General features: G+C 35.6%; 1 protein-coding gene across 4 annotated transcripts in view; it reads right to left on the bottom strand.

The window, feature by feature from the left end:
* Positions 1-21,802, bottom strand: part of LOC150109878 (chorion peroxidase-like) — a 221,110-nt gene that overhangs the window by 136,932 nt on the left and 62,376 nt on the right. For all 4 annotated transcript variants that reach the window (XM_090415631.1, XM_090415616.1, XM_090415640.1 and 1 more), the window contains 2 exons: positions 13,761-13,987; positions 2,347-2,520 (listed from right to left, as the gene is read on the bottom strand). In XM_090415631.1, the coding sequence (XP_090271757.1) occupies positions 2,347-2,520; positions 13,761-13,987 (401 nt within the window). The remainder of the gene's footprint in view (positions 1-2,346; positions 2,521-13,760; positions 13,988-21,802) is intronic.

Below are 21,802 nucleotides of genomic sequence, written 5' to 3'. Positions count from 1 at the left end.
TTTTAAATTTAATTTTGAAGCCGAGTCATTACAAAGCGTCTGCTCCATCTCCATAAATAACTTAGTTTTTCTTTTCTACTTTAAATATTTAGGAACATCATGATTTTTTTTAGAATATTTACAGTATTATCTTATGCTGTTTAAATATTGTAAATAAAATTTAGGCAAAATTACTTACATTTTATTTCCATGAGAAATAAAATAAACTGCATCGATAACTCCTTTTTGGGTATAATTAACGTCTCAAACTCAACGTAATACACCAATATTCAAACTAATACAACATACAGGACAACTTAGAGCAGGGTTTTCCAAACTGTGTTCTCCGGAAAGTGAATAAGTGTTCCATGAAAATTATCAAAATGAATATGAATTTTTAATAAAAGTTCGTATTGATCTTACTTGTCACAGCACGTTTCTTAGAAACGTGATGTCACAAGCAAGGTCAATGCGATGCGCTGAGGCCTGGCACGCCTGTAGTGTGCGCTTAGCTATACATTGAATACGAGACCAATGATACTCGACTCTAACCAAGGTGTTCCGTTAAAAATCTCAGGATTTGTGAAGTGTTCCGCGTAAGAAAAGTTTGGGAAATGCTGACTTGAAGAAAAAGAAAACGCTAACGCCTTTTATTCTCCTTGTCCTATAGGGAATAGGACACTATTCCCTATAGGACAAGTTTTGGACACTGAAGGGGCATTTCGATCTCCATTGGTAGCCAGTCAGAGATAGGTAGCCCAAGGCAATTACTAATTATACACGACGTCCGGTGAAGGGAGGCGCCTGACAAGTGTCACCATCTCGTAGTTCCTAATCCTAACATTATATTTATTGTCTGAAAGAGTGTGGGTTCTACAATCGATTTTCTTGAGTTTACGTGACAAAAACACGAGCTTGCCAATGTCATAGATAGATAACCGTTTCTGAACTTACAAAAGTCTCGTGGAAAATATTTGGAGTACCGTTTTGATCCCGTTTTACTCTAAAATTGCTTTCGAAGGACAATGTAGAATACGTATTGTCAGTGTCTTAAATTCCCATGTCCCATCAGTTTCGGCGTTTCTCGTTCAGTACATCTTAAACTTTCCCAAACATGAAGACAAAACTTGATTCACTGTTTATTAAGGAGGAGAAATTCTGAGGTGAGTGGTTCCTTTTAATATAAACATGAATCTGATCTTTAAGTTTGATATACGTACTTGTTTCATCTCGAAGATCTTGGAATGTTCCACTAGAGGAAGTTTTTTTTTTTTTTTTTTTATAAATTTATAAAAATAAACTTTCAACATCTTTCTCTAAATCCAGAGTAAATTATTAAAAAAGGGTGGCACACCAACTGGCAATTCTTATAGGTAGAGATGACTTGCTAATGCTTCTGCCTGATATCTCCACTTGGGCCTGGCTCCCACTGAAGAGACCTCAATAAAGGTCGAAACTAGTCTGGGTAGTGGCCCTTCCCTTAATACATAACATTAGACATATCCGCAAGGAGATATGTTTTGCATTATAGGAGATACTGAGATAGCAGTGTTGGTAGCTTGCTCCACCTTTGCAACGAGTTGTCCTGGTGTTGTACCACCTTAACCCAGTCCTGAAGACACTTTCAGGCGCAAACTTTGTTTGCTCACAATTGAATAAAGGATTAAACTAAATTTATTATAGAGGAAGTTTTGTTTGGGGGTATTTCTGTTATCTAAGTCTATATGACTAAACCTTATTCAGTTTTTGCACTCGAAAATCCTTTTCTAATGATTTCAAAAAGTGTTGTTTTTCAAAGGCGTTTTCAAAAAATAAATACTGCTCTGCTTCAGTTAAACAATTTGATCGTGTAAAGCAAACTGAATCCAAATAATTTTAAAACATAAAATTTACGACTCGAGCTTACCATGTTTCACCATACGTTTCAATAGCATTTCTATCTGAAGTCATGAGAATGCAAACATTTACTCTGATTTAATTTATTGCCATACTTAGGAGTTAGACAGCCGCTCCGTAGCTCAGTCGGTTTCGACGATGCCCTTCGGCTGGAAATACCCGAAAGCGAGTTAGCCGGACTCATGCGAAGGTGGAGGGTTTCCTCTCTGAAACGTGAGTTTTTCTTCTTGCAAAACAAGAAAACTGGCCAGGAGAACATCTACAATCTGCATATAAAATATATTATAGGCATAAGGCTAACTACCCTATCCTGGAATAAAAATTAGGAAATCCAACGGTGCTTGGAAGGTTATAGGCGCATAAGGGCCTACTAAAACCATAGAAAGAAGAAGTATTTAATTAAATGCATCTTGCTTTATTTATAATAAAAATTAAGCATGAAGGAGTAAATGGTTACAACATAACACTTGCCTGTTTGACTGATTGGTGTTCGGGTTATGTCGTGAGCAATGAACTGACCCCACTGCATGATCATGTGGGTAACCACTTGAGTTGGCATGAATAGATTTCTGTGTACTTTCAGGGTGATATCTCGAGGGAGAGGCAGTGGAAGACCAGAAGCTGAGGCACGAAGGCTGGAAGTTCCTGTATGACAAAGGGAAAAAAGTTCGTTTTTATTTTTTTTAATAAAGATTAGACAGTGGTCCTGAAAAGATAATTATAGGTTACAATAAGATTCGATGCAATGTCGTGATTTGGTTGTCGCGTATGATTTGAAACCTCCGAAGGCCGGAATAACTGGTATAGAAAATCTAGAGTTTACGTGTTGGCAGTTACGTGGAAGAATGTTATACATATCTACATTTATATGTTTACATATTTTGAATATGTAAATATATAAAGAATCAAAAATATATATTTGAAGAAGTAAATAATATAAGCATTAAAAAATGAGCCTTTCATTAGGTTTTAGTGCATCCTTAGATGAATAGTCTGATATCAGGCATATATTAATGATCCATAATCGAATTATAAACAGAACAGTGAAAACAAAAGTACAAAAGATTAAGACCAGCATGCAAACAATTTTAATTCCAGACGGAATTTTTTAAAAAAATTGATTCAGGAATTAAAATTAAAAGCAGTTAAATTTTTTGAATAAAAAACCTGTTAAATGAAAGAGAGAAGATGTAAACAAAACGATATTTTGCTAATTTGCTTTGCAGTTTTTCTGCATAGGACACAATTGCCAATTCAGCCATCTACCAAAATTGATAGAGTACATTTTTAATGCTACTATAATGTCATTAGCGATAGATTTCTTCTGATTTTTTTATTTCTGGAAAAAATACAAATAAAATAAAAACGTTGTTTTTAATAAAAAAATACTATGGACTAAAAACAAAGCTAAGAAAAAATGGCTATACATAACAAGCTAGCAGTATGAATGACTTTTCAGTGAATTCATCATCAAATTATTAAAAATAAAAATAAGTATAAGCTTTGTGGCGGGCTGATAAGATTATATGTTAAGTGGAATTTGCTTGGTTTGAGAGTAACGGAAGTAATTAGTCTCATTTAATTGCCAGTAGTCGAGATTAGGTTGGATCTTTGAGTGCTTTTCAGGCATATATTAATGATCCATAATAGAATGATAAACAGAAAAGTGAAAAAAAAAGTACGTTTAATGTTAAAACATTAAGCAATATTGAAGTTTCAGCTGGGTACGAAACTTTTAAGTCCGTGCGGTTAGCCTAGTGGCTATGCGCTTCGCAACCATATGCCTGGGGAAGGAGTACCCTAGGTTAAATGTTTTGCGATATAGCAAGGACTGCAAATATAACTCAGAGGATAATCGCAATGGTGAAGCGATCCGTGACATGTAAGAATAAGAAAGTCACTTTGCCTCTTAAAAGTTCTTGATATGCCACATTTGGACTTTTGTGCTCACGTCTGGTCTTCCTGATTTCTATGGGGATGCTGATACCGTGGAGAGAATACAAAGTAGTGTTAAAAATGATATCAGGATTGTGGAAATACTGATTATGAAGACAGATTGAGAATTTGCAGCTTGCAGACACTAGCAAACAAGAGGGAGGGTGGTGTATGGGTGAAGCTTACAAACTTCTGAAAGGGTTATACAGGATCTATAGGTGAAAATTTTTCATTTTATAGAGGATGGAGAGATGTCCAGAGGACATCCATGGAAATTGAGAATGAATGCGGTCAAGAAGGGGGGGGGGTTGAGAGTTAGATTTCTCTCTCACGCGTGACAGGAATGGATTGCCTTTGGATATGGTGCGTGCAAGTATTGTGAATGAATTCAAGAACAGGTATGACAGCTGGTGCGAGTGATATGTGGCCTCCCTTCACGAGTCTCTGACTCCCTCTTAATAATAATAATTTTCAGTAAAATAATTTTTATTTTTATTTTTTAACACAAAATTTATTATTCATACCTACAATTTACACCAATACATGAGAAAATAGCTACATACATGAACATAATGCATAACTTATATCCATTTACATGCATCTAAACTTGTGTACATAAACAATGGATCGTAATGTCAGATTCTACTTTTTACAATTTCTGTGCTTAAAATGATTGGATATTGCTTATATATTATGTGTTTACTACAGACCTTTTACAACATGTAATATAACAATAATGATTATGTTAATAATTCAGTATCTATCAAAGTTTTTTTATTATACAGCGTGTTTACATATATACTATTAAAACATTATTATTAGATTTTTATCACTATAAAAATTCAGTATACAAATTGCTGAGTACATTCGTTTTTGATAAATGTGTTTGTTTGTTCTGGTGGCGTTTCTGCTGAGCTTATATGAGGAAGATAATAGATAGCAGTGGTTTCGTGGTTTTCTTTCGGTACCCATTGCGAGCTAGGTGTAGGTTTAACTGTTTAAATACTACTACTACTACTAATAATAATAATAATATCGTGTTTCGAATAACTGTATTCTCGACTCTTTTCTTGTTTATTTATTTATTCGTATGGAGTTTCCTCCCTTTCCCCCCCCCGTCCCTATTGCAGACGAGTTGAGCCCACTCATAGGGGGTTAAGTATTTATGGCTGTAAGTCCGTGTGTGTTCACGGGGCCGGTTTGCCTGCTTGCGGGGTGAAAAACCCCAGATAAACTTGGGGAGAAAACCCTGCTGTCCATGCCCAAGACCGGCTAACTTGGCTATGGCTGAGGAAGATCCTTAAGCTCCTCATCGGCGACGGGAATCGAACCCAGGACACTCCTTCCCCTGGTATATGGTTGCGAAGCGCAAAGTCACTAGGCTAACCGTGTGGACTCTTTTCTTGTTATTGAGCTTTTGTAGGATCATTAACTTTTGAAATCATAAATGATAAAACTGCATTGGTGTGAAAAAATGTCTTGACTTCACTGTTTCGTTTTTTTTTTCAAAACCTTGGCACACTTAAAACCTGCTGACGGTTGCGATAAAAGACGTCAAACATGTGACATAGAGGATCTTTAATTACCCCAATGTGAAGCAAACTATCTAAATGTGTCAAAATAAACAAGTATTACTACTTTTGAAACGATATAAATTGTTGACTGCAAATATTTTAATGCTATAACGTCAGTGAAATAATGAGCCTTTGCAGAGTGGTATTGATAGTGAATGACAGAAAGTTGAGCAGAAAAGAAAAAAAAGTATGCAATTTACGAATATTTTTTGGATTACAAAGTAACAACAAACTAGACAAAGAAAATATCCTATAACTTTCTGCATTCCAAAACAACAGACAGCCGACCAGCAGCGTGTCTGTTTGATACGAGATTCAAAACTAGGCCTTTTCAAGGATAAATGTTATTTCAACTCGACTAGTAAGATGCTTTTTCAAGAATTGTAATTCTTTATGGAAGATAACTCTCAATTGCAAAATTGCGTGTATACAAATAAACGTTATTGTGATATTTCTTGCATTTTAAAATTCTCAACTTATAACATGATCTTATTTCCCTATCTTGAACGATAGAAAGTAATAAAATAAATATAATCTTTATTTAATTGTTCAGAGGTATGCGAATTAAAGTTTACAGAGTGACATTTTCTCGTGTAAAGAACATTTCAGAGTAGCATTTTTTTTTTATCCATAAAGTAGACTTTCGGGAAAAAATAATAAAATAAAAATAAAAAAGATATAGTAGAGATATAATCAAATTATTTCAGTGCTGACCGACAGATGACGCTACTGCAAAGCTTCGCCAGTGCAGAATCTGCTTGAGTCATTCGCCGCTTATTTCATTTGTTAGCTAGAAATTTGTAATACACAAATTGTGTGTGATGTAGATTTAAGATTTCTGCTCTACTAAAAATGTCTTCAATTCGAGTTTACTTCGAATTGAGTGAGTGGGTGGGCGAAAAATGTCATAAAAATCTTCAAGATGATAAAACTTGACGTAGTAACAATGACAGAAGTCAGACTTTGTTTTTTGGTGATTGTTTTTGATATTGTTTGTTTTAATGAACATCCAAAAACCTCTTCTAGAGACCAAACAGAATTTTATGAAGCCACTTCAGGCTTACTATAAGCGGTATGTAGTCAAACAGTGATCGATGAAATTCTACTACTTAAAAAATGAAAACAATAAATTAATATAAGTAATTGTTTAATTAAACTAAATTAATAACTGCTTTAATGCGTGGCGGAAGACATTCCATAGAAATCTGTAATACAAACATGATGGTATAAGGTGTTTCTCTACTTTAAAACATTAACGAAACCCAACATTATATGATACTATACTTTTTCAGACTACATTTACAGTCACTACTTTGTGACATGTTGCATCATCTGGTTGAAGGTATAAGGATTGGTACTATATAATTGCTCCAATGTAGGACATGCGCAATTGTCCAGAATACCAATGAATGGATGAATGATTCTGTGCACTCCTCCTCCTACTACAAATGAGTCAAATCACATATACCAACCCTACATGATTAGGAATTCACTAACAAAACACACACACACCTATAAAGAGTTGTTTATATTCAAATACGTCCATGAAAGGTGGAAGTTCTCCCCTTCCCTCTCATGATAGCAACCTTACCACGAGGTACTTTTATTCTCTGCATTCTCTTTTGCCGTCAATACACACCCACACACATCTGTGTGGGTGGGTGTGTTTTGTTAGTGAATTCCTAATCATATAGGGTTGGTATAGATGATTTGACTCATTAGTAGTAGGAGTGCAGAGAATCATTCATCCATTCATTGATATTCTGGACAAAGTGTGTGTGTGTGTGTTTAATAGTGTGCCTTGTGTTCAGAGGGATTTCATTTACTCCGTAGTTCAGGGTTCGGTGTGTCTTTTCCCATCTTAGCGATGCGTATTCGATGCGAAAGAATGAAGAGGAAAAATGACGCAGGCTTCTCAAAGAGTTCTCATTTTCTCAAAAGAGCTTCTGTTTCTGTTAGTATTTTGAACCTGTTTAATCCTATTTTGAGCTAATTGTCACCTGGACTTCCAGTTCTTTAGTATGTTACCAACTGTGAATGCAATGCTTAGTTGCTGCGTAAAGCATTTTTCCCGGACTTTACACTTTGCCACATTAAACTGACAGCCATTTTTTCTTGCCCATATAGCCAGTCTTTTGTTCCTGCAAGATCTCCATCATTCTAATTAATTATCTGGTTTTACGTGATTACCAAAGAATTGAATATTTTCCCTACAGATTAATCGTGTATCATTAATGTTCAAATTAAATAGCACTTTGCCGAGTACAGAACCTCGTGGTACTAGTTACAGACCTCTCCTGGACTTTACTCCTTCTCAAACCACTCTCTGATGTCTGTTAGCTGTCCTCTTATCCACTCACCAGTTTCATATCCAAACCCATTTGTTCTAACTTATGTAACAAGTTCGGCGTAGTAGCTTGTTAAATGCTTTTGCAAAGTCCAGCAGTATCATTGTACGGCCATTCATGTTATTCAACTCAGTCATCATTTTATTGTACGATAATAAAAGTAAATAAATTACTGAGGTATCTCATCCATCACAGAACTACGCTGCCTCCATACTTTCTACCCGCCCAGTCTTGAATTTTCTCTTTAAACAATTTCTCCAATAACTTGAGCACCATACTTGATATACTGATAGGTCGATAATTAGCTCTCTCTCTCTTTATATTTTTCACTCGTTCCATTCCTTTTGGACCAGAACTGAGTCTCCTATTAAAAAAAATCCTATCAAAGGCAGCACCAATTCCAATGCCCAAAACTTCTCCCACTTGTTCCGAAAGCTTCTAGCACTGGACATAAAACGTCGTAGCCTTCTGGGTCTGCAAATTACGTATACAATTTGTACTCGGTACAAAATGTAAGAATAGTTTGCTGGCAATCATCCCATTCTGATTTGTTATCTCAGGAACTAAATTCACATTTTTTTCCAGCTGACATACTCACTTATCTTTTGGTGCTTGCACGCATACTCATGTGAACCTCTTCCCCAATAGCTTTAGTTTCCCTGTTGTTCCATCTTCAATATCTCTATTCAGCAGCATTTCTTTCCGATTCCTAACACGTAATCCATTCAAGTGCGAACCGTCTACCTTGCATAAGTCACTGAAGATCATGCCTTTTACTCAAGTTACTCATTGACTTATTTGCAATGATAGGTTTCCTTTCTCCTCTATCAAACTATAGCAACAGACTCACTATATTTTCTCTTACACTATTCTAGTTTTCATTTCAAAATAACTATTTCATGCCTTTTCTCGTACTATACTTATCACTTTTCAAATCATACATGTCTGGAAAAACAGTCAACGCAGTAACTTTCCTTTCTGCATCCTAACCGTTTCGCTAACAGCATTAATCTTCGCACAAGGGAATCATTAGTTCGTTAAGCTTTCAAGCACTTATCTTATCACTTAACCTTCACTTTCCTTCGTTCTTCTCTTCCACCAACTCATCTTTCTTTCTTTCGTTTCCTTTTCTCTGCAGTACTCTCAACCAGACGCTTTACAGTTTCTCATTCTTACGCCTCATACCGTGAAGGACTACGTCGTAAGCGCTCTTCCCCCCCCCTTCTCATTGTGACAACTCATCATTCTCTATATCATTCGTAAAAATAAAAATAAAATAAAATAAACAGAATAAAGTGAAATAGTATATGTCTATTAATTTCAGATCTATAAACGTATCGTTTATTTTTTTAATGTTTGTTAATTTTTCTAATTAACTTTATTTTTGCATTTCTTCTTCTTAATAATAAAGTAACTCATCCCTATCAAAAAATAAACCGTACGAATTTTTCATTTTTATGTATTTGTTCTTTGTAGACTCGGAAATCCATATAGAACAAAGTCGAAACTTGAGTAGTCCGTAGCTAAAAGTACTGCCGAAACTAATCGACTATGCGAACGTAGTTCATGCGCAACTCTCCACTAGGAAATACTTTTAACACGTCACTAGACAAGAAGGGGAGGAATAAATAAAAATGAATGCGGAAAACTGCACATCAGCATTTTCTTTTTCTTCTTGCCGGTAATAGCTTTCTAAAAAATTCTGTGTGTGTGTGTGTGTGCATTGTTTTTATTACCGTCTTATGAACTGGTAGTGAACGTGCTTTGGTTTTAATTCGAGAGTAGAATACAGACGATCTCCTGCTCAGTTCTCGCCCTACGGCTTGCACTCTTTGCTTTAGTGAAAAGTTGAATAAACTTGTTTAAATAATCTCTAACCGATGTTGTTCCAACGAAGATAATAACCAGCTGTTATGGTAATTTTCTTTATGTACTTGACGTAGAAACTACGGCCAGAATTCATTGTATTCTTATCTTTTCAGTCTTTATTTAAACAATTAGCATAATTCATTTGTACTTGTGGAGTCATTATAGCGTAATATTTACGACAGAAAATAAAGATGATATGCAAAATAATTAAATCAGATGATTATTATTGAGATTTTAGTTTTATTATTTTGAATTTCCTTAGGGAACCTGTGTAGCTCAGTGAAAGTGGCGTTTGAACTCCACGGCGCTTGACCTCACGAATGAAGATTTGGATTCAAGTCTAGTCGCCGGCTAGAGGAACATTTTCTAGGCCATTTTTTCGACCGGTTCTTGAGTTAGTCGGTCTCTGGAATGGGTAAGCGGGTTTTTTCGTTCCGGAAACTCAAGAAAATCGACCGTCGAACCCACACTATTTTCAGACATTAAAAATATTGTTTTAGGGTTAGGGACCACGAGATGGCGGCGCTTGTTAGTCGTTTCTTCACTGCTTGGCGCTTAACTTAGTGATAGCTTTGGGCCAGCTATCTCTGATTGGCTACCGATGGAGATTGAACTGCCCAGTCAGTCTCCAAAAGTTAGATAAGGCTAAAACGAACTCACCTACTCCCTATACGGGAATAAAATGCGTTAGATGATTTTTTCAAAATTTCCTTATTAGTTTGCTTAAATCAATTATCAGTTATAAAAATGTTTCTATGGACTTTTTCAACCGAGGGTGAGTTAGCCGATCTATCTGCTAACTCACCTTCAATTGAAGGTGAGGTATTCAGGTTTTCATCCCCCATTCAGGCAAATCAATCAGAAAATGCATGCAATTTAAAGACAAAATACTATTCATGGGAAATAAGCAGCTCACAGTGCTGCTTATTGCCCACGAATAGTATTTTGGAGGAGTGCTCATGATGAACACCTTAGACTCTCTGGAGGTATCATATTGTACTACTACTACTAATAATAATAATAGTAATAATATATTATTATACGAATGTTTATCAAAAGGTCTGTAAGCTACTTTCTCTTCCTCCTAGCATACTATTGTTCGATCCCACGCAATAGAATGTGAGGGAAGGGAATGTCGATATAAACTGACATAATACGTGGAGTTAGTTATTTCCTCCTTAACCCACATACTACATCGGAATGCCCATGTAGTATGTGGGTTAAGGAAGAAACATCAATATAAACTATTTCTACGGTTTATATCGATAGTCGAATAACACTAATATCGTGCTATCCGAACTATTCTAGCTTTTGTAATTACAATTACGAAAGATAAGATATATAGGATATCTATTGTGTTTGATAGTTATCAAACACGATAGATATCCTATCTGGAAATTCTTTACTTATTTATCTACTTTCTCTTTCTGATAACATTCAGCAGCAGTTATCATCAGACGCAATTTTCTTCCCGCTTAACTAAACACTGTCTAGCAATGTCGTTGCAATGGTAGGCATTAAATTGTTTGAGGATGACATTTCTACATTGCAATTGCAGTTGGATGTTAGTCACCTATTTTTTATTGGAATTCGGATGAAGTTTTAAGTTTCATTTACATTTTTTGTAATGATATTAAACAAATAAACATTAATAGGAATTAGAAATCACAATGATTGCCGTATCCAAACACACTATTTAATATTAGTCATAAATAAATGTATCGCTAATCTGCTTTTTTTTCAGCATAGTCACCTATTACAGACTGCGTTGTAAAAAATGAAATAATACAAGCTGCAGAAGTGCATTAGACCTGCTTTACTATTGAAATAAATTTATTTCATTTTATTTTTTATGGAAATTTTCTGCAAAACAGGAAATTAGGATGAAGAGTACAAAATAGTTGAATAGTTTTATAAAGAAACATACTAATTATTATTCGAAACAACCATCAACTGAGTCACACAGAAATCGGCTTTTGTTGGAGTACGCAGACAAATAGGTTTCCTGACGCTACATATGAATAGGACTTTTCTGCACAACGAGAGTGTTAATGAGGTCATCACTGTTTCCAGGTCGGCAATTTTTATTTTATTTTGAGGTTTCTTTTTTTTAATTTTTATTCTAATTTTTATTTTTATTTTTTGGTGCTATGTCTTATTATGCACAGTCGTGGCATATAATAAAGTAATCTCCCGCCTGACCACTTTCTACTGTCGAAATCATTAATAGAAGCAGCTGATCACTCATGTCAGTGCAAATGATAGTTTATACACTAGAAAAAACCATCAGTTATGACGGCAGTGATTCTGTTTAGAGATAATTATACTATAATTATTATTATAGGAAAATCACAAGTTAATGTTCCTGCATTTAAAGCTTGCCTATATAGCTAACTTCTATGGCTATTACTAACTTTAATAGCTATAGAAGTTAGTTGATGAATCATTTTTTCGGGTTGAGTGACGATTCTCGGTTTAATGGTTTTCCAGCATTTAAAAAAAATGAAATTTTTATACAAATTCTGAAACTACTTCACTGTGTCGAACCCTGTTTGTATTCGATTATAACTTTAAAGTAACTAAGTTAAGTAAATTACTAGACAGTAAATTCAAATCAAGCAAAATGTATTCTAATTCCACCCGCTGAAATTTATTATTATTATTAGGCATGTGCCCATATTATTATTAGATGTATTATTGGACAGTATTTTGTATGAGATCCGATGCGACAGAATAAGTATTCGAGTATAGTCCGATGTATCTCAGCCGGCATTTGGTACACAAGGTATTCTCTAGAAGACTGATGGAACACTCGTCGTGGAAAGCTTTCGGGTTGGCGTAATATGGCTGGAATCCATGACCGAAGAGGTAACTTTGTTGTGTTTAAATGATTGCGAGATCTCGGAGTACGTCACCCCTATTATTGTGACTTTCGCACGATGGACTCATCAGAAAAGTCACTCATGCACGAGAAATGTAGTGTCATAATGGTATTTTCAGTATTAATATATTCCGATTTGATTTGTCATTATCTTGTTACTTCAGTTCCAACCGAATCTGGTCAATTCTAGGTCACACTCTTTACTGCACACATCGTACACGGTAGAACGTGGAATACGCAGTTCGTGGCCATTCTGAAGAATAGATTAACGATTAAACGTGTCGCAAACTTCTATCGCTTCAATTCCGATTCCACCCACTTCCTTGTTACCGCTTTTTTTCTTTTCAGAAGATCCAGTTCATAACAACTGTTTAGGAAATGCCACTATGCTACGTTGTTCAAGTGGAACCGCCTAGTTCTTCCACTTGAATTCAGCAAGACAAAACAAAACTACTTTCTAAAAACTGGCGAACAGCACCATTTTTAAGCAGCCATGCACATGCCCAAGACAGTAGGTTTGATCACGTGCTGGGACATTAAAGTTGATTAGCTTCTGTGAGTGAAAGCTCAATGATTCCATCATCGCAGTTATTTTGTGGAATATATCATTTTGTTATTGATAGTAAAATGATTCTCACTGTATATGATAATAATCATACTTACTGTGCTGTTAATAATAAATAAATAAATAATGTTAGTTGGTAATAATCTCCAATATTATTAACGAGAAAGCATACACTAGAGACATTTATCCAAACAGAAGCATTAATTACAAGTTATGACCATTCTATTGAATTTTATAGAATAGAATAGCCATAACTTGCGCGCGGTTAGCCTAGGCCCCTAGTGGCTATGCGCTTCGCAACCATTTGCCTGGGGAAGGAATGTCCCAGGTTCGATTCTTATCGATGACGTGAGGAGCTTAAGGATCTTCCTCAGCCATAGCCAAGGCGTGGACAGCAGGGTTTTTCCACCAGTTTATCTGGGGTTTTTCATCCCGCAAGCAGGCAAACCGGTCCCGTGAACACACAGGCTACAGTCGTAGGATATAGCGCACAAGGAAGGCAACGGGAAACGACCTTGTTCATAATCATTTCCCTAGTATGGTAGCATATAGCCACTACTCCGTCCCCCCAGCCGTATGGCTGAGGGAATAGAATAAATAGAATAGAGAAATTTATCCAAATAGAAGCATTCATACAAGTTATGGCTACTAAACAATATTTGACATTTTTAAAGGAATGAACTAATACTTATTGAATATTATCTTTCCCATACCGTCCGCATAATCGGGTGGTAACAGACGCTTGAAGCAAGTGGCTGCTCTTCCCCAACTGGGATTCGCTAGGTTGTTGCAGCTACCATCTTGTGACCGGTATTTGCTGTCGTGGCACCACGTGATGTCGAACTTGGAAGAACATGCTTTAGTGGCTGCGCTGGCAATTTCTCCTTCCAGCTGTATCTCTGATAAACCAAACGTGATCTGCTCAGGAGAAAGAGCATATCTGAAAATAAATTAAGAGTAACATTTATTTTTAAGAGCAATTTTCGTTGTTTAATCATATCGCCACATTATTCTGTATGCTGTATGCTATTTTTATCTCGTCATTAACCGAAAACGTGAACAAATGTGTTCACGTTTTCGTGAACACATTTAAAATGTTTTAATTGCACAAGTGCAATTAAAACATTTTAAATAAAAACATGCAGAAATTTGAAAAATGTTACAAAATAACAAAACACTCTTTAAGGCACCAAAATTCATAAAAAACACTCTTTAGTGTCCTGTGTCCAGGAGCTAAATATGAACAATGACATGTACCACCATCACTTACGGACCCATTCAATCTCAATCACTTATTCATCACTGAATCTCATCTGGCACCTTCCACAATAATAGTTAATCCAAATTGTTAGCCTGGCATCATGCTAGACTTCCAAAAGAATGATAGATATGCTTTGTCTGGTCTAATATCCCTTGACATAGGTCATTGGGATTGAATCTTTCTTATATGATTTGTGTTTTGGCTTAAGATATTCTTGCAATATTTTGTGGTCGACATTTGTTTCCTTTGCAGCTCTTCTACTTCTGATGACTGTATGACCGTTTTATCTATCTCTGAGAGTTGATCACATACAGTCTAATTATCTAAAGAGTGAGATCGTTGTAGATTTCAAAGTCCGTAATTCACATTGAAGCCCCTTCTCTAATTTCAACATACTGGAAGGGAAACTGAATTGTTTGCTGTCAACAAACAATTCAGCTTCCCTACTTATCAAAATTATAGATTAATTTTAATAAGTAGTTTTTGATAATTAATTTTAAGCCAAATACATAGTTGACCTCAGTTTTCTTCTTGGCAACTCTAGTCATCAGAAGATCGGTGTTTTTTATTTTTATTTGTTTTCGTACAGATAATATTTCTCCCACCCATCTCAGCCTATGTCACAAAAATAATGCCAATTTGGATTTCTATGCTTCTTTTCAGTGGTATAATTATTGCTTTCTCTCTTCTAATCCAATCACTTGCCTCCAAGATAATGAAAATCATTTTTGCTGTGATGTATGCCTTTATTCACCACTTCACACAAAATCCAGGACCCTTATCTAAGATTGGCTTTCCAACAAATGTGCCAAAGCAATTCAAGAAGATGAAATTATGACATACTCTCCGTGGATCGAAATAAAATTTATGATATCGTCAAGCTTACACTTACACTATAGCCCGTAATAATTGCAAAAAAAAGGTCAACAAATCATCTAAAGCATACTTTATAAGGGCAAGGGCCAAATACACTAATTTTGTCCCCTCCCCTGCTCAAATGGTACTCGAGCTTCTGACTCCTTGCTAAAGTTGTTGGGCAAAACTTTTTCTGCTTATTACTAAGTTTCCTCTCTCTCTCTCTCTCTCTCTCTCTCTCTCTCGCTACACACACACACACACACACACACACACACTTCGTGATAGAATAATGGAGACATCTAAACATAAAGTAAACCTCTTTGCATCAGATATCTTCTCTAATCCTTGTTTAACGACTAAGGCAAATTTTCCCTAGGATATCATAATTCATCATCAGAATGCATCCTCTGATTTTCTGATAGAAAGACGTCAGTAAAATAATCAGTAGTCTTGATACCAATCAGTACAACGGCCCAGATTGTAATTCTCTAGTTGTACTAAAAGCTTGTGCTCCAGAAGTAACATCAACCTCTATTTTCTTTACATATAAGAAAGATTTTATCCAGGCTTTTCCTAAAAATGGAGTAAAAGTACCATATAATTATTATTACTTACCTCACTTCAGTCTTCTCGCAGGCGATAAAGAAAGCCATGGACAACAAGCTTCTTCATTATTTGGGGACTTCATTAATTTATTAACGATAATCAGTAAAGAGGCCACTATTCTCTTTCAGTAGCAGCTCACCTCACTAATCTCACCCACCTTTGGATAAATAAGCGATGGAAAGATTTGGAGAAACTCACATGATCGCTCTTATCGAAACACAGCATGTGATCCAGTCTGGCACCCCGTCTTTCTTAGCAAGTTTCATTCTATAGTCTCCCTCATGCCCTTTGTTTCATTTCAAGATTTCAAAGGTTTTGATCGGCATCGTAAAACTTGGAATATTCTACACTCCTTTGTTTTGATTGTTTGTTATTTATATGTCATGTTCGCTAGCGCAGTTCGCAATATTTGCCCTTTGGTCGGAAAGAATTGAATTCGAAACACATTTAGGAAGCAGGAAACTTTCATAAGTGCTTTAGGCATAATATACTAGCGTAGCCTTAGTTGCTTCGGCTTAGTTCCAAACAATCCGACTATGCGGTTCATATATCTAACTGATATTCATAATTATTCTGATTCAATATATGTGAATTGAAAAAAAAAGTATACATGTTAATGGTCGACTAAAAATTAAAGATGGAATATATGACACGGAGTAGTAATACTCCACGTTATATGTATATTATAAAGTACTGTTCGTCTGTGTGTCTGTGCATTTTGCTTTTTTTTCCCCCTCAAGCACGTGTTCAACAAAATATTAAAATGGAAATAATCTGATTGGTAGTTTTAATAATCCAATAATAGAGGGGAAATAAATTGAAATAAAGAATGCACAATAACTGTAATTAAACTGTCGAGAGTTGAGGGCCTTGTAATAGATTGAATGATTCAAGTAAACGAATACCAACTTTTTTTTCATATAAAGATAATGGTGAATGCGGACGCGTATACGTGAAGATTAAACCCTCATGATTTACTGCTTCTAAGCAGGTGATATCCATGTTTTATAATGACCTCTTTATGTCTGGAAGTGGGCCAAGTAGAAATCCCGTTTTACATGGTCCATTTTTCATAATAAAACTGGGAGAAGAAGGAACATTTAATTAGGTTTCTCAAGTGGTATTGGTATTATTTTGTTGCAACCATTGAAAGAATTCAGATATTTTGAGCTATTGCATTAATTTGTTTCAGTTTTGTGAGTGAAATACGAAAACATCGTGAACTGTGAAAGATTTATAAAGCGTGCTTCCTCTTTTAAGCCCATAATGGAAATATCTGTGGAAACTTGCTGTTATGATAGGACTATCTACTCGAAAATCTTGAAATCGCTGTTTACTAATCTCATAAGAACAATAGATTTTTGTATTTCGAAAGACGTCAACAGGCATAATGATTCACTTTCCTGTTAGATAACGATTGTCAAATTTCGCAGTGTCTATTTTTAAAATGCCATTATTCATCACTTACTGCAGCACACATTTTAGAACAAATTTAGCAAAACATGTATTTATCACGAATAATGCGATATTTAAAAATTAGAACTTTCTCTGGCCCCCAATGGGGAACACTAATATTCAATTTTTTTCATATCGTTTGGTCATTTGTGGTGATATATCACTAATGATCGATCTCGCTTGATGATATGTCATAGGTTATATAATATCCAGTCTACACATAATACGTTAAACGAGATTCAGACTCTTGTGGAATAATATGCTAAACATGTTAAAAATTTGGTTGATTGTCGACTTGGTACGCAGCCATGTATAACCACTTTTCTTTATATTATTTCGCAACTGGCTTGTTCCTTATCATTTTCTTTGGTAGTTGCATTGTTGTTTTTAAAGTCATTGCCATTTGATTTTCTTTATTTTATTTTCTTCCTTCTTTTCTTGTAAATTGAGTTTAATTCATAACTGCAGAATGCAAACTAAGCAGTTTATTTATCACATACAGAGAATGAACACTCGAAATATAATTCTTATTTTTAGAGGCACTTGCGGCATAGTATAATTATTAAAAGAACACGTAAGACCACAGTAATAACTTTTAATTAATAAAAGGTACAGATATTTCATACTAAAACTAATAGTACATCTTCAGTGTCACTCAAACAGTTATAGGATTGGAATACAAGTAACGAACATTCGGTGGATCACCTATTAAAATGCAATTGTTGCCGCGTGCTAGGAAATGATAGAAAATAATAATTATCTCTTTAATTAATTAATTAAATATTAATTAATCTCTCTCGAAGATCTGGGAGACTTTTATTTTATGTAATCAATAAAAAAAAACAATTATCTTAAATATTAATTAATGTATTGTACCATTATGTACCAGAGTGCATAATCCCAACTATGAAATTCTAAGTCGAATTTCATAGTTGGGATTATGCACTCTGGTAAGAGACGTTCATCGGACATCCGCTGCATCCATGTCCTCGCTCTTCGTTCTTCGCTCCATAACACAGCTTTCAAAAGCTTCCATACCTACTATATGGTATCATTGACTTTGACCTGCGATGGCCTAATTTGTCAACAATTTGTTGAATAGATAGGCCTGAAAATGGCATCCTATCACAACGTCTCTTTCAAACTCCCTCAGTTCCATCCTAGCAACCGTTTCACCCTGACACAGTTGCACTGTCCTGGGATCATCAGATTTCTTCAATTTATACTGGTTACAAGCACGTGACTCGTTACATAGCATGATGCACGTGCCCATGGGAGATGTCCCTTGAATTCTTTCGAATTAGTGTATTTTCCACATACAAGTAGTAAAAGGTTTATCACCCAGCATGTTATGAAATCATTTTCTCCTGCTCTTGAAGATACGTTATCATAAAAAAAAAGAAAATATTTCGCTTATGAGGAATACTTTTTAATTCCAAAGCGAAACCCCACTTTGCTCATTTGAATTGTGTACCATCCGGTAGTAAGTTTTCTTTCTTTCTTTTTTTTTAAAGCAAAGTTTATAAAGGGATTGGGTTCGACGCTACATTGTGATTTGTCGGTGAATTTAGAGCTCGTGTAAAATAGTTGCTTTTCATTTGTTTTGTTGTATTTTTCTCTTATAAGAATCAGTGGGTTTTAGTACAGTAGTTTAGATTTTCGTACGTTTAGTGTATTTAATGTTTTATATCATATTTTTTGTTAAGATATTGCTATAATAAATATAGTTCAAAATAGCGAGAAAAGCTCAAAGAAACGTAATGCTAAGAAAAGTAGCAAAGTCGAGAACGGGAAGGTGTGACCCTCTAAGGCGGTTATTGAATATATCGAGGAGGTTACTGAATATGAATTAACCTACAAAATAGCGAAATTAAAGCAGATTATCAGAGAGACAACACGGGATTGACAGAAAGTCGAAAAGCGTTTGAATAAACATAGGGAGATTGTTCAACTGTGTAATGCTAAGAGTATACCTCTAGGATATAGATATACTCTAGCGGTAAAGTTTGTTGCCTAGGTGAATATAATCTCGGGACCTCAGATTGTAGGCATTAGTGAGACCTGGTTATCATAATCAGCGATACTAATTGGTATTGAGTGTAAAGCGTACAGTATTTGGGGATGGATAGGACAGGAGAGAAGGGGGAGGGCGTGCTGCTAATAATGTCGGATGACTTGAATCCAGTTAGTGTTGAGACCTATGATTGTACTAGAAACAGTATTTCATGTGGCAGTGAATTTCGAGCCATCTGGTGCGAGGTGGAATCTAACAAGAGCAATTACATAGTGGGGTGTTGTTACAGACCTTGTGAATTGATTACTAGTGATGAAGAAATACATCACCAAATAGAGACGATGGGAGCGAAAAGAGTAATCATAATGGGAGACTCTAATTATCCAAATATTGACTGGGTAGCAGTAGAATCTCATGAGAAGAATGAAACTGAATTTATTGAGATGTTGAGAGACATCTTCCTCAAGCAGAATATGACAGAAGGAGCTCGAGATCAAAACGTGTTAAATTGAATTACAGTGTCAGATGTTGTTTCCATTAACGATGTAACTATTCTGCTTCCGGTTGTGACAGTGACCATGAGATACTGACTTTAACTAAGTTTATTAATGTTCCATTCAGAAAAGGTTACACGTTGAACTAAAAGCAGGAAATTATGACCAACTGAGGAGTATACTGAGTTCAGTGAAATGGGGTCGGTTGCTGGATCCAAAGAATATGGACAATGCATGGGAAGCATTTAAACAATACTTAAATGATGCGATATCAGAATGTGTCCCAAGAGTTCGAAGAATAAATAAAGTAGGAATCAAATGGATTAAGCAAGAGATTCAAGAAAATAATGATGTGGAAGGAATAGTGTGTGCATAAGGATGATGTCCATTGTGAAAATTATAAGCGGCAGGCTAGAATAGTCAGGAAGGAAAGAAAAACTCAGACCTAGCGGAAAGCAAGGTCTGGGTATGAAAAGAAACTGGCTCTGAAAGCTCGACATGATGCAACTAAACGAAAGAATGATGTGAAAAAATAACTCTTCTAAACGCAGATGGTGTGAGGGTAACAGATTCATATTCAGAATTGTGTTTACAATGAATCTATACTTACTTTGCAATGAACAGCATGGGTTAACTAAGGGAAGGTCATGTTTTAGCTACGTGCTCACATTCTATTACAATGTTACCATTGAACTAGACAAGGGGGAATGGATACACCATGACACTTTTGGATTTTGCTAAGGCTTTTGACAGCATGGAAGATTGTTGAATGAATTGGAGAATGTGGGTTTGGATTATAAAATATTAGTGTGGATAAGAGTAATCATAATAGGAGACTCTAATTATCCAAATATTGATTGGGTAGCAGTAGAATCTCATGAGAAGAATGAAAATGAATTTATTGAGATGTTGAGAAACATCTTCCTCAAACAGCATATGACAGAAGGGCTCGAGATCATTCTCTGATGGCTGACTGACAGATATCAAAAAGTGGTATACGGAGGGTGAGTGTGCAAGTTTGAATCTGTACATGAATGATATTGGGAAGGATCTGACAGCGATATACAGTTATTTGCTGATGATGCAAATCAGGAATGCAGCTAATATGCAGTACGTTCAGGATTTTCATTGGGAAAATCGATGTCAGTTCAATGTCAATAAATGCAAATCCATGCACTTTGGCATGATTAGATATCGAATGTCGTATTTGTGGGATTATGCTAGAAGAAACTGATCAAGCTAATGATCTTGGAGTGCTAGGAGATAGCAAGTTGAAGTTCATGAGCGATGTAGAAAGACTGCAAATACAACTCAATTTTTCCTCTTTACACTCCTCTTTCTCTTGTTTGCTAGTGTCTGCAGTCTAAAAATTCTCAATCTGTCTTCATAATCAGTATTCCAAAATCCTGATATCATTTTAATACTCTTCCTTGCACTTTCTCCGCTGTATCAGAATCATCATGGAAACCATGAGACCAAGCCTGCGATTCTGATACAGTGGAGAGAGTGAAAGGGAGAGTATTAAAATGATATCAGGATTTTGGAATATTGATTATGAAGACAGATTAAGAATTTGTAGACTGCAGATACTAGTAAACAGAAGAAAGAGGGGTGTGAGACTTACAAACGTCTGAAAGGATCGTGCAGGATTTCAGTTGATGGAATTTTTTTATTTCATGGAGGGTGGGGAAAGGACAAGAGGGCATCCTTGGAAGCTGAGAATGAATGCCACTAAGAAAAGGGTGAGGGCTAGATTTTACTCTCATAGGATGGTGCTTGATTGGAATGGATTACCATGGGTTGTTGTGAGTGCAAGCAGCGTGAATGAATTCAAGAACAAGCTGATAGCTGGTGTGTGTAGTATGTGGCCTCCCTCGATGAGTCCATGTGTCCCTGGAGATTTCCCTTAATAATAATAATAATAAATGTGTTCCAACTTACAACAGATTATGTAACTGTATAAAAGTTTCACCAATATGTAGTCTCTTTATAATATGTTAAAACTTTTAAGTAATATTAGTGTGTTATTTTCCATTTAATTTATCATTGTAATCGTCAATTTAGTTC

Source organism: Typopeltis vanoorti, chromosome 1 (genome assembly GCF_054136105.1).
Source record: "Typopeltis vanoorti isolate ZY-2024b chromosome 1, IOZ_Tvanoo_1.0, whole genome shotgun sequence".
Taxonomy (NCBI): Eukaryota; Metazoa; Arthropoda; class Arachnida; order Uropygi; family Thelyphonidae; genus Typopeltis; species Typopeltis vanoorti.
The sequence above is the reverse complement of the archived record's forward strand: the minus strand, read 5'-3'. Positions and strand labels throughout refer to the sequence as shown.